Here is a 14666-nt window from a genome sequence, read left to right on the forward strand (position 1 = left end):
ATTAAAATTGAGTTGTAATAGTGCTACTTTTCAGGGCGTTGGTTAATTCCTGTAATGTTTTAACATTTCTGAAAATAAATTATGGGCTAATGAGAATCTGGATTTGGTAAAAGCATTTCTTCCTTTCAATTGACAAGCGATATCCATGGTTTAGGATTTTGCACTTAGTTTTGTTAAGATGCAACAGATTCATTCCAGCTTTCTAACCCCCCTCTTCATCTGGGCTACCACATGATCAAGCAATTTATTGGCCTTCTACATTTGGGTTTTAATGTTTTTAGTTCTGATGAGAGCCTCTATATACATGATGTGCTATATTTCTTTGCTCAATTTCCTCCAGATCGATAGCAGACACTCCACTTCTGTCTTGACAAATCATGAGGACCTAGGTTTCTTTGAAAGTGTATCTCATTATATTGTTTGTGGCTCTACACTTTACTTAATCATCTTTATCTAAAGTGGCCCAAGGTCTAGTTGCCTTAATATCTCCCCATTAATTTAGTTTCAAATTGTGGCCTAACCACAGAATTTAAATGTGGTAAATTGGGAGTGGGAAATCGAGAAAAATATAATGTTAAGGTAATGCCGTACCACAAGGGCATGCCTGGAGACCCATGGGACAAGTCCCAGTTTGTTCATGGTCTGGAGAAATGTAGTCAATGCTTTATTGTTGTGTTGATCGAACCATAGATTGATACTTCCCAATATCGGGATTCAGTTTGAAGAGGACTTCAAGGCTCACAAACCGGTCAGCCCATTCAGAGCGGAATACGGCGCTGTTCCTTGATGGGCGACAGATGGCTGCTAGAGTGGTGGAAACATTATGTGTTAATGAACAATGGCAGATCATTTGTCCAAAGGCATGAGTGGTACCAACATTTATACTTTCATCGAATCCCATTTCATCCTAATGTTTTTACCACATTTTACCATGGCGGGAGACCCCCTGTCCTTGTCCTGCCCTCGACCCCATCCAAACCCCCACCTTTCTAAATAACTTAACCCCCCACATCTACAAGTTTGTGGTAAAATGCAGTAAAATACTTGGTGAAATGGGATGCGATGAAACTGGCCTGCGATGAAAAGGGGAAAATCCCATTCACATGGTGCCCACCAGAACATTTACTCAGGCAGATTCCCATATTCATACATAGTGTGACAATTCACTGGATCTGGTCACTTCTCCACAGAATCCCCCTAGGGGTGGCAGTCAGTGGGTCCTCACAGGGAGAGAATCTGCTCTTAGAGACAAGGACTCGCATTCCGTCCAGGGACTCCTTATAACGGAGGAGAAGGAGAAGAATCAGTCGTCAGCTAACCCCACTGAGACGAAGAATATGGGGCAAAGCATGATGAAGGCACCATGGTAAGAGATAAGGGACTGTGGGCCTACACTGGGAAGGGCCCAACACTTCCTCATAAAAACCAAGGAAGTGCCAATGGAAAGATCTCGTCTCCAGAGCCCGGGAGATTCTAATCTGAGCTGAGGCAGCAGTCAGTGAATGCAAAGCTGCCTGTTGTGGTGCGGGTGGTCCAGACCGAGGGAAGAGTGAAGCATTCGGGATGAACAAGCCCGAACTGAACATCCGAGGAAGACCTGGAGGCAGTGGCATGACCCAGACAGGGTGGACCCTACGGTCCATGAACAATGCCAAGACCGTATCAGGAATGGCTCCATGGAGCCGCATAAGGAAGACAAGGAAGTCTATGCACTTCATGTCAGATGGGCAAACCTGACCCTGCAGGAAGAACCAGTGATGCCTATCCTGTATGATAGAGTTAAGTAGAGTGGCTGGAGACCTGGGTTGGGGGGATGGGGGGGGAGGTTGTGGCACGAACTGAAGGAAGATTACCAAGGGACCAATTATACTCATCCCATTACCAGTGAATATTGGAAGATTAACGAAGATTACCATGGGGCTAATCATACTTGTCCTAGTACCAGTGAATGGTGTGAAGTTAACAGATATTATCAAGGGACCACTCATACTCATCCCAGTACATGTGAATGGTGTAGAGATAAAAGGCTACTAGGGGTGTGATCAAACTCATCCCAGTACCAGTCAATGTTGGGAAGAGAAAGGAAACTATCAAGAGGACAGTGTTGCAATATATAAAATGCATGAAACGCTGAGGGAGAGGGAGAGCCAAGTGAATAGGGATCAATTGTCCACAAATACTGGAAGAATTGTATGTGAAACTAAACATTACAGGGGAAGATCCTAAGTATTTCATAAGTTGACAAGGAACTGAGAGACGTTTATCAGTTTGGAGGATAGCCAAGGCCTGGGTCAGTGGCTACCAAAGCTTGGACTTGAACAAGGAACTGTGCTGGTAGTAGGAAAGGGGAAGACCCAGAGGGACAAGTGCCCCCTTTCAAGAATTAAATGAACTTGTTCAAAGAATCCAAAAGCCATCTCAAGAAGGACTTGTTGAGGCTATAAAAGCCTGCCCAGGAGAAGGGAGCCTTTTTGGACAGTGGTAGGGACAGAATAGGTTATCTTGGGACAGAGGACAGTTTATTACTTTGGACACTCACTGACAACGCGCACCCTAGTTAGATCTGCGTTAGGTAGGGCAAACACCATACTATTATGGATAGATAGGCCTTTTCCTATATATATATCAAATACGAACGGCATCAGAAGAAACTGTTCAGGCGAGCAGCACTCCACGTACAAAAGTGTTCCAAATGACGTAATAATCGCGGGCAACCAACAGCAAACACTGCAACGCCGGTTGTATGTTATGAAACAACCTTTATTTTTCATTTGCAGCAGTTAAAAAATCCATTAAATTCTCCCAGTGAGAGTTTTCTTGCCAGACGGCAGCCTGACGTGTTTCACCACTACCCAGTGGCTTGTTCACAGTCACTCATCACCCACAGGAAGTTCGTTTTTATAAAAAACACACACCTCAGTGAAAAACATAGAAAAGGTGACTTACAGACTCAACATGATGGCTGTTAGCCATTTTGGCTTGGGCTACTAGTTCTCATTACCAATAACGTAAAGTAACTACCAATTTAACCTGTTGAGAATGTATTACTCAGACAAAACCTGGCTTTTAAGCCGGAGCATAGCAAACACAATTAATAGCCTTTAGATGTTAATGTTATTAAACTAAGCAATTACATATTACGCAATCCGTAATCGGAAAAGCGGTGCTTAGTCGTGCGTGCTGCAATGTTGTTAGCATGGTGTTATGGACTTCATTTTTTAAAACAAAGAGTTTGACATATTAGTCCAAATTGGACACCAAGAATATGTTCACTAAGTCACTTGTAGTGAATGAATTCATCATCACTAATGATTTTTGAAAAAAGAATATTTGCCAAGTGCATAGGTATAGAACAATCTCTACCCTTAGCCATAGCAAAGATAGTATAATGCTGTAAAATCTGTGAAAAGTATTTGCAGACCAAGGTAGTCATTATATATACATGTCACCGTGTCAATGGGGATGTATGTGATTCAAATTAGTATCTCACTTAGTAAGCAGTGTTGTAAAAATATAAAGTCCATAGTGCGTATCCAATGTATTCAGGGATATTTCAATTTACATTGATATTTTTTATGTGCAAAAAATGCATTCCTATGATATAGATAGTTTCACATTAAAAAGAACAATAGTGTCATATTATAAAGTGCATATATATATATATTAAAGTGAAAATGTGTGGGTGTGTTGCATTGTATGTTTCCTATAAAATTAGCCACCATTTCCCCAATCTGCACAAATGTTTGCACATTCACCTGTTGGAACCCTCCGGACATTACTGGCTACATGACATTTGGACACCCCACCCCTTTCCCCCGGATTTCAACAAAAGGGAAAATGTGCGTGGTGGTTTGTAGCTTCATGTATGTTCCCTATACAACTCCACACCGTTTCACCAATCTGCACCAGGTTTTGCACAGTCACCCGCTAGGGCCCTACAGAGATTACTGGTTACATGACATTTGAACACCCCACCCCTTTCACCAGATTTCAGCTAAAGTAAAAATGTGTCGGTGGGTTTGTGGCTTGGCGAAGCATTGTTCCTTATACAATTCCACACTGTTTCACCAATCTGCACCAATTTTACAGATGTGCCTGTACCTATGAGGGAATGAAAGCCCAGACAATGCTGGTTATATCACCTAGCATTTCATAAATGTATGTCAATTATTTTTCTCATATATGGATCATAGGAAATTTGATTTGGTGTCACTGGAAATATCTGCATGCTTTGCTGATTGCACAAAAGTAAAACTGTGCGATTAAGAATATTTCATTATTTTGCCACACAAACAAATAATCCTTTCACACTATTATTTTGGTAGACACAGTAGTCAACTGTCTGATGTACAGTTTTTAGGTTGCTCGGTGTTGAAGTATTATCTAATACTAGCATCACTTTAATTGACCTGAGCTCTAAAACCTCTTCAAGATTAACAAAGAGCACATTCACTCTCCTTTCACTCAAGTTTTCATCCTATACATCTTAATGGCAACTAATCGATTTTCGATTTCTTAATACCTTTCTCTGGCTGTACTGTTTTGCTGTGTGCTTATAGGTTTCCTGCATAACTCCTTACCATGTTGAGGTTAAGCCTTGATCTCAGAAGCCACATGAAGGGCTAAGGGAACCTTAGCAAGACTTGAAGCACATGTCTATGCCCTTTTGTGCGGAAAGGAGTTCAGTGGGAGCACACAGAGTGCAAAGACTCTGGCCCCTCTATCTTCTCTTCTCTGCTCCCAGTAGCTTTCTCGCACCTGTCCACTTGGTTGATGGCAATTAGGGAATGGTCGTGCACTCAACACATTAAATGGAATTGAAGCATGTGCCTAAGATTTTACCGTGTGTACTAGATATAAACATGTGTTGTTCCTTTTCAATGTTAACAGATGAAAGTAACAATGGTCCCCAATAACTCTTTGGAAGAAAACACATTTAACAATGTCTATAACAGTTCGGGATCTGACCTGTGACCCACTATTCAGGATCTTTAAGTAAATTAGTAAGACCATGTGTCATAAAAGCATTATCATTGCCAGGTCATGTCAGATATGTTCATAATTACAAAATACTTATAAGCGTATTAATTTGCTACATTTGTCAAAAAGTTGTTCTCATTATCATTCAACCTTTTTATGGAATGTAGTGATCAGATCTGTATCCACTAGTCACCCTTTCACAGCCCTAAATATGTTCTAATTTCCACTCTCCCACAATAAAAGTTATATGCCTTCCAACAAAATACTCCCACACAATAAGGCAGAGTTTGTTTTCCTATTTAACAACATCTGTAAATCTTCTGTTCTGTTGCTAATGCCTTACACTTGGGAAATGGAGTGTATTGCTTTTTCATTTGTTGGACTATTCTAATCGGCCTTTGTAATGCTCTTTTGGGCTGCCAGGACCTAGAAGCCAACCACATGCTCCCCAGTTTACATTGGTGGAATCCCGCTGTCTGTGTATTGTATGAAGCACAGCTGTTACCTATTATTATGAGCAACTGCTGGTAAATGTAGTCTATAATGACAACAGGGAGTCAACAGGGAGTCAAGCCTAATTTGGTTAAACAAATCAGTTGGAACACATTAACCTAAAATGTATTTAAATCAATGTTTCAGTTGTCCCACTCGTGCAATGCATTGAACATTATAGCTTCAGACTGCACATGAAAAATAGGCTTGTACCTGCAGAAACAACAATGCAGACTCACGTGATCACTGCCAGCAATTGAGATAAAAGAAATGTGTTGCCGTTTTGAAATATTATACCTGAGAGCAATGTTATGTTATTGGTTACTTGCAGAGCACACTTTAGTCAACAGTATGGCCGTGTGTGCTCAGTGTGGAGGCGTGTGGTGAGAGGGCTTGTGGTAGGTGACATGGAAGGTGAAAAAAACATGTTTTCATTGCATAGTAGCTCGGAAGATGTGGGAGAATTGCCAGTATTTCATTTGGACAGAGTCCAGGGGCCTGATATAGGAAGGATATACCTTTATAGCCTGCATACTCGAATGCATAGGATTTCTAGAAGTTTAATTGAGCTGGTCCCAAGAGAACTTAGAAGCTCATAATGTACAAGCTTCAGCTAAGCTCTCTAAAGTACATTCAAAGAAAACTTTGGTGGACAATACAATGGGTTTTGAAATTGATGCCCTTTGACATGGAATCCAGGAAAAGAGACTCAATACTGGTGAAATGCGCCTGTGCATGGGCTCTGTCACCACAGATGCACCTACATTCTAATCCTCATGCAACCCATGTAACAGAAAATCAAGCGCATCAAAGTGTATAGCATTGCCATTGTCCAGGTGGGATGGCACAACTGGAATAACCACCACTTGGATTTGGTCAGAATGTTTCAGTGATATGACCATGGAGTGTTTGCTTTACATCATATATTCCCATGGAATACTCATGCTTTGTAAACAGTGTGAGGTTACACACTTTGAGATTGCCTTTTATCTGTGACATTTGTTGTTAAATTGAACTACAAAACAGTATTATGGTACCACCACCTATGGTCTTCGATCCAGGTACAGCCTCCTTGTACCCTTGATTTATAGGATAGCACATATATGACCTGCCTACAAAGTTTCAGTCCTCTTATTCACATTCCCCTGGATTACTTCTGATCAGCTCTAGTTTCTTGAAAACCAATGTATTCATTGGTTTTCACCCCAAATAACCTGCATTAGCTTTGTTGGTTATTCGGGCTGATTGATCAGCTCGGACCTAAACTTTCTGCGGTAGCAGTCATGCTGGATGCAAAAAAGAATGGGGCTAGGAACATGAGCTATGTCCTTCCTTAGACTCCTATATACATCCCCAAGTAGCAGAGTGTGCATTAATGGCAATGCACCCCCCTGGTTTGTTATAGAAAGAGGAACTAGGCAGGGATGCCCACTATCTCCACTCTTGTTCTCCATGGCAATAGAACCCTAGGCTGAAAAAATTAGGGCTGAACACATTTAAAATGGACTTTAATCGTACTCCCATAAATTGATTCTTTTGTTATGTGCAGACAATGTCATGCTGTTTATTAAACACCCCAGATAAAAACTTAAACCCAGGAATGCAGGATATACAGCAGTTTGGCAAGAACTCAGGTTTGCGTATGAATCCGACTAAGTCCAAAGTGTTCCCATTGACATCTTGCACACACCCTTAGCTGGACTAACCATTTTAATGGTGAGAGGACAGAATCAAATTCCAGGGGATTGAGTTTGAGAAAGTTGGGCATTCCCTATTTAAATTCAACTACCAATCAACAATGGAACAGATAAGAAGGAAACAAACGATGAAGCCGCCTACCACTTTCTGGTGGGTAGAAGTTAATTGTTGAAAATGTTAATCCTGCCCAAACTTGTATACCCATTTCTTAACATCCCAATTTCCCTATCAAGAGCATTTTTCCAAACCGTGCAAGGTTTATGCACCAGAGTAGTTTGGGTGGAAAAAGCAGCTAGAGCGAGGTGGGAGAATCTAGCAGCTCCTCTTGGGGACGGAGGGGGGGCTAGGAGCTACGGGCGGGGTTAAGTACTGCTTGGTAGCACAGGCTCATTATCTTTCTTGTTGGTATAAAGAGGGCCTGATACAGCCACATGGTAGTGTGCAGAGGGCTATAGCTGCACCATCATTGTCCTCAGTTATTGCCACAAATCCCAAAAGTGAAGGAAATCAATGTTGTGACATCTACACATAAGGCTTGGGTTAGTTTGGTATGGAAAGGGGGAATTTAAGTACCGCACTCCCTCTCCTACCAATATACCATATACCAGGGATCCTGCTAAGCACCGAGAAGAGGTTCTGGCATTGACAGCGAGACTGAGAATTCACTTATTTGGGGAGATTTTCCTGGCAGGCACCTTCCTGACAGTGCAACATCATAAGGAAAGGGGAGGGAGCTCACCAACAGAGATTGTCATGTACGTCCGCCTTCATAATATGATAAAAATATCTTTTTCCCTCCTCCTCCCCAACCACCTTCTGCGTATTTCCCATTGAGAGACATGACAGCTTACAGTGGAGAAGAAGGTTCGTGTCCATTTTCGCTAAAAATGGGGCTGTGATTGGGAGATGCGGTTTTAAAGAGCCTGTGCTAAAATAGGAAGAATTCTAAATTAATCTTTCATTCCTACAATCGAAATATATCAAGGGGTTGACTAAGTCAGTATTTAAGCGATAGGTAGAAATGAACTATTGTGCATCAGGCCAATTACACCGAAAGGAAGATTCATAACATATACCCTTATCGGCCAGATAAATGCGGTAGATGTGGTGCCCCTGATGCCAGTTTTCTTTACATGGTTTGGGGATGTGCACAGGTAGCAGCATTCTGGAGAGAGGCATTTAAAATAGCTTTTCAAATTATTTGATTGACGGTTTCTGCACCCCAGTTAATAATAATAATTTTAATTTGGCATTTATATAACGCTACGAACACTCGGGTATCTGAGCGCTGCTTATTATTACCCATTGTGTATGGTGCTCATTTATCGACCTCGGAAGGATGAAAGGCTGAGTTTGGCCCTGCCGGGATTCGAACCTGCGTTAGCAGGCTCTGCACGGATGTCAAAGCGAGCACTCTACTCGCTGTGCCACTTGACCGGCTACAAGGATGGAAGGGGAACAATTCCAGCAGGTATGAGGAAATAATGGGCACGCGAGATCTCACTGGGGTGACCTCCACCCTTGGAGGACAGGCAATACCAAGTAAGGAATATTTGCTACCCTCCCTTATCCCAAAAAGATAGTTTTTATTGGTTATATGGGAATTGAATATTGTACTGAGGCATATACACGAGTGGTTGACTTGTCTTATGACCTTTCAGACGCCATCCATATCTACTGAGAATGCAGAGAACAAACCTACCCCTTTGCTGGGTTGGACACAAAGATACGACCCGCGCTGGTGAAAGCAGAATGAGTCACCTGCACAGAAGCAGAGGTGGAGACACCTTTTCCTCGGAAGTGTGGAGAGAACGGTAGTAGATCAAGGGATGAGAGCGACTGAGCCATGAGGGAGCAGAGAACGCGAGAGAGGCTCTAGTGCTAACCATGACAAAGACTAGCAAAAATGCAGATGAGCCAGCAACACCTACCACAAAGCTTCCCACCTTCCTGAGGAGAACAACAACAAAGTAGAAGGTACGCAGTGGCTCCGGGAGACATGGGAGGGATACCAAGAATACCCCATGGTGGTGAAAGAGAAGCCATAGTCCAAGGCGTGGTGCCAGAAAGCATTCCACAGGGCAGGCTGAGAGCGAGCATACCCCAAGGTGTGGCAAGGGGACCCATATCCCAAGGTGCTCTAGAAAAATCCATACCCCAAGTTGGGGTGTACAAAACCAAACCCCTGAGAAGTATGAGAGCAAGTGAACCTCAAGCCGGGGCACAAGAACTAGAATCCAAGCTGGGGAGAAAACCCGAAAATCCTGTAAAGGATAACAATTATTGGAGATCCTCGAACATGATTCCTGGGTGGGTAATCCAGGGAAAACACGTGGTATGGAGTAACGAATCAGGAAGAAAACCAGGCTGGTTCGTAAACCGAACACAGACAAATTACCTGATAAAGAGTAGTGAGGAAGAGACTCAGCAGAGAATATGATATAACCCAAAGAGGGGGGAAATGAAAAAGGACTTATTAAACTGAAACTCTGGAAAGGCCAGCGAGCCCCGTTCTGCCTGTGATTAGGAGACAAAACAGCGAGGTCCGAAGACATTTGCCATTCCTCTGTTTGGGGGACTCGGGAGGTAACCTTACTGGGTTTCGTTTCTTTTTGTTTGAAGTGATAGGGACATATCCCACACTAGATTAGGTTTTCTGGATGGCGGACTCAATTTACTTTGTAGGACATCCTAATGAGCACGCTTTTAGACTTCTTTTCTTTAGGGTAGGGCTCAACACATCAGGGATAGATTAGGGTTTGAAACACTTAAGAATAAAGAACCCTTGAAACAAAATGCCAGAGTGTCCGTCTCCTGATTCTGACTTACCACAAGAGATTGCCCAAATCATGCACTGTGAAACACAATATTCTAATATGTTACCATCGATTTACAGGCCTAAAGACATTTGGGGTCCATATAAAATATACCTTGTGAACATTTCTGAAGGGATGAGTGACCCAGAATGAAATAGGGTCAATAAGAGGTTTTGACAAACCCCTGCTCTAGATGATCTGAAAACAATGAAGCTTTGGGAAACAATTGATGGTTGCTTATTAAAACAGTAGAACTGGAAACAAGCATGTAAAGTAACCTCTAATTTTAAGGCACAATGCTGCAACCGTTTACCTTTGTGTTAAGCTGTAATTTGTTTTGAAACAGGCAAATAAAGCATGAATAAATAATAAAAGGGGGCAGCGGCAGGACCAAGGCACAACCTCATACATTGAGCAGGCACAGCGCGTTAATGGCCAGTGTGAAGGCCAATCTCGCTACCCTTGAAAGCATCAGGTCTAGCTGGTAGTGCGTCCAATCATTGGCAGGAGCACAACTGGAGACAATAAGGAGATGGGGTACGGGGATGAGCAGATCTTGGAGACAGACCAGTTACTATATGAAACCTCACATACTCCTGTTGGCTTGGACTTGGTGAAAGTCACTTTGACATTGTAATAGCGCCAGTTGATATAGTTTAGATCCCAATGAATTTACCAAATGTATAATTTTCATGAAACAGACGTGGATTTAAGGACAGTGATAAATGGTCCACATTCTTATTATGCCGTTTTATTCTTGAGAACATCTTCTGTGCTGAAGACGTGAACTTCAATTTCAAGGAAAAAGATGGCGGTGAATGCCTCATTCCATCACTACAGGATATAAGCTTCGAAGGGACTCCACTTGTGAGCGTCGGTGTCCTGTACTACTAAGGATCCTGGGAAAGCACGGACAAATCCAAGCTGGCTGCACTTAATGATAGCATGGAAATGCTGGTGGCACCATATCGTCCTGTCCTTTTTGGCCCACACCCTGGGTCTAAATGCTGCTGTGTCTATGTGCTGTTTCCTGGGATGTGATGTTTTGAGGAGGGGAGGAATCCTCATACTCAGTTTCCCATCCTTTTCATTCTGTTGCACCAGCCACCTCTCACAACAAAACCTTTAGGTACAACACAGGAAGCGGTGCTTCGCACACATGGCAATGCCACCAGCATCTTTACCGTAGGTGCATTTTGCTGCCGGCATGTTTTAGTAGGCGTGTTTGGGGTCATCCTTCATGCACCCAAGAGTTCACCTATAGCAAGAGCATTTTCCCCGCATATTGATTCATGAAGATTCATAACCACAGAGGACCTTGGCATAAAGTATCTTGCTTAAATATGGTCATTTAACACTACTAGGACTGCACAGTTTGGTGTACTTTATGCCATATACATCACCCAAGAGAAACAAATAACTAGTTAAATATTTCGTTTTCATACCCCATCCCCATCATTTTCAAATTGACATGGCTTACCATTTCGCCACCTGTTAAGCTCCATCTCCAGATGCTGGATAACATTTTTAAGACTTTTGTTTTTATCCTTCTCCTTTTCATATTTTTTCTTCCACTCTTCTGCTGTGAGCTCAAGGTTTACAGACACTGTGTTCTTAATGGTCTTTGCTCTGTATCGCACAAATGAGAAAAAATAGAAATGGCCTGAAATGTAGGACTTGCAGAAATGATTTGATGACCGAGACAAATATTTTCAAACTCTAATCAGGATACAGAACAGCATTTTTCTATGGTTTAGTAGGGGACTACTGGAGCAGAGTTTAAATTTCAGCGATTATTGGCATCACGTGCGTATCAGCAGCATGAGGTTTCTGACAAAATACTAGCTTTCTTCATAAGGAACCAAATGTAAGACATGGTAGTTTATTTGAATGATAGTGGGGATTTTGTATGAGTATACAGAGATAAATAGATTTACATCAAAATAAAAAATAAATCACGCAAAACAAACCTATTTCCATAATGCAATGCACCATGGACCATCAGAAAGCACATATATACCAAAAACGCTTGATAAATCCTGTCTTTATTTATTTATTTTGATATAGCATCCAGACCCGTGAGTATCACAGCGATTGTACAAAGTAAGTGTTTACAGACAAACAGGTAATGAAGAGAGTACAAGTTATACATGTTTGTTAATTAGACATGTTTTTAGGAGTTTTCTTTAAAGACAATGAAAGAAGGTTCATTCTGGATGTGGTCTGGGACGGAGTTTCGAAGAGTGGGAGCAGTGACAAAGCTGGGGCTCAGTTTAGAGGAGCTGAGGGAGTGTGTCACAGGCTTTGGTGAGATACGTGGGATGAGCTAAGGAGAGGCATTCTTGTGCAGGCAATGGTGTGTGATGGTCAATGTTTTGAATTCAATTATTGTTTTTATGGGAAGCCAGTGAGTCTCCCTTCTTGATGTAGACATGTGGGCTGGGAGTTTTAGTCCCAGGGCTGATCTCAGGGCCTTATTTTGCAGGAGTTGTAATTTTGCAAGGTTTGTGGCTGAGGAACTTGAAAGCAACACATTGCAGTAATCAACCTTACTGCCAATAATAGCTCGGGTGAGTGTCAGGTCAATTTTGGGGTGAGATGAATTTCCAGCTGAGGGAAAGGAGTTTGGCAGTGTAGGCAGTAGTAGAGGCAAGAGCACTGATGTGGCAGGACACACTGAGCTACGCATTGAGGTAGACCCCCAGGGTCTTTACATGTGTGGACACCTGGATGGTGTTACCATCGATGGGGATGAACGAGCAAGCAGGGTCCAAGGCACTTAGTGATGTGCCGTGCCTAGGATGAGAAGCTTGGTTTTCGCGTCGCCAAGGCATACGTTGTGGGTAGCCATCCAGTTCTGGATACTGTAAGTCTGGTTGATTGTTGCAACATATTGGGCATAGTCTCCTGATAAAGGGAGCAAGACTTGCGTATCTTCTGCAGAATTGGTGTATGGAATGTCCAGTGCATCAAGGTGGTCAAAGAGCATCTTAGTATAGGTGTTCATAAGGCGAGATGCAGGATCCCTGGGGGACACCAAAGGGAACTGGGATAGGGTCGGCAGTGAAATTGTTTATGAAGACCCTCGAGGTGCATACCCTCAGGAATTATTTGAGGAATCCATTGAGAGGCCTGGTGAGAAAAGTGAAAATTGGTAAGGAGGTGTTAGCAAAGGATGTCCTGATCAATGAGATAAAATGCTGCTGATAGATGAAGGAGGAGCAAGATGGCGATGTTTCCCAAGTCGCTGATGTTGTTAAGTTGGATTTTGAGATCCAAGAGTACTGTTTCTGTGCTGTGTTAGGTCTGAAATCCGATTGCCTGGAGCCAAGGAGCTGGTGTTGCTCAAAGTGGATCTGGATTTGGGAGTAGGCAATGCGGTCTAGGATTTTGAGGAGGAACATTGCCTTTACAATTGGAAGATTTGAGGTGAACGATGGTGGTGGAGACAACTTCTGGGGTTGGGAGAAGTGGAAGATGGTGGGCAACCCTGGTGGGTGGCACAGAGGGTGGTTTAGCAGCGAGTAGACATTTCTTAGCATCGATTTAGGCTTTTAGGGAGTCAATCTTGTTGGAAAGTACGGTTTGAAAGTTGGTGCACCAGGAGTTCTCAATGTGAACTAGGGAGGGTGTGGGAGAGGGTTTTTCTAGCTCCTTGAGAATGGAGAATAGTTATTTTGCAATGGGGCTGGTTTCAGAGATTCTGGTATTGAATGAGTTAGCTTTGGCCAGAATGAAGGACGTTGTGCAGGGTTTGGAAGCAGTGATCTGAGCAGTAATATTAGTTGGTAAGGGATTGGCTCCAGGTGTGCTCCAAGGCACGCATGCCTTGTCGAAGTGAGATAAGTTAATCTGAGAACCATTTGTTGGGTCTTTTACGCACTTTGGGGGTAACAGATTTCAGTGGAGCGTGCTGGTCCATGGTGTGAGTGAGGGCAGAGAATCAGGGAGGCATGAGCTTGGGGGTCATTGGCAGGGTGAAGGGGTCAAGAGTGGTGTTTAATGAGGGTGGGTGAGAGGCTGGTTTCGGTGAGCCTGCTGGTATCGTGGCTGAAGGTAAGAGGTCGGGTGATGAGAGTTGGGTGGCTGATGAGTCAGAGGAAGCTCGAGCTCAAACTCGATGTGGGAGTGATCAGACCATGGCAGAGGCGACATGTTTGTGATGTTAGCATGTGTGTTAAGTTCAAGGATCCAATCCAAGATACGTCCTTTGGAGTGGGCAGGTGAGTGGCCAAGTTGGGTGAACTGCATCTCATTCAGAGAGGTGGTGAGATCATTAGCCTTAGTGTCAGAGGCATCATTAAATTCAAGGTTGAAGTCCTCAAGGACAAGTAATTTAGTAGCCGGTTTGACCAAGGGGAAAAGAAATAAGGGGATGTCTAGTTCGGATTGTTCTGGTGGTTGGGTTGGCGCTAGATAAGAAAATTGATGGTGGTCTTATGGTTGAGAAGTTCGGTCAGGAGGAGTTTGTAGCCAGGCAGCAGAGGGGGAGGGATCTCTCTAAAGGCCAGAGGGGATAGAGTAGTTTAGGGGCATAGCAAGTGTAAGGGACGGTCCAGCGGCACTGTGAAGCCAGGTTTCCATAATCGGTAAGAAGTCAAGGTGGTTTTTGTCAATAAGATCATGGATGTTGGTGACGTGGGTGCACAGAGATCAGGCATTGATCAGCGCTCTGTTGAG

The 14666-nt window shown here is 43.1% G+C and overlaps 1 protein-coding gene across 1 annotated transcript in view; it reads right to left on the reverse strand.

Annotated features, from left to right (window-relative positions):
• KIF5C (kinesin family member 5C) overlaps positions 1-14666 on the reverse strand; it is an 870858-nt gene that overhangs the window by 332260 nt on the left and 523932 nt on the right. Inside the window, exon 11 of the mRNA XM_069616501.1 lies at positions 11467-11615. Within this exon, the coding sequence (XP_069472602.1) occupies positions 11467-11615 (149 nt within the window). The remainder of the gene's footprint in view (positions 1-11466; positions 11616-14666) is intronic.

This window comes from Ambystoma mexicanum, chromosome 9 (genome assembly GCF_040938575.1).
Source record: "Ambystoma mexicanum isolate Mex_15411 chromosome 9, UKY_AmexF1_1, whole genome shotgun sequence".
Taxonomy (NCBI): domain Eukaryota; kingdom Metazoa; phylum Chordata; class Amphibia; order Caudata; family Ambystomatidae; genus Ambystoma; species Ambystoma mexicanum.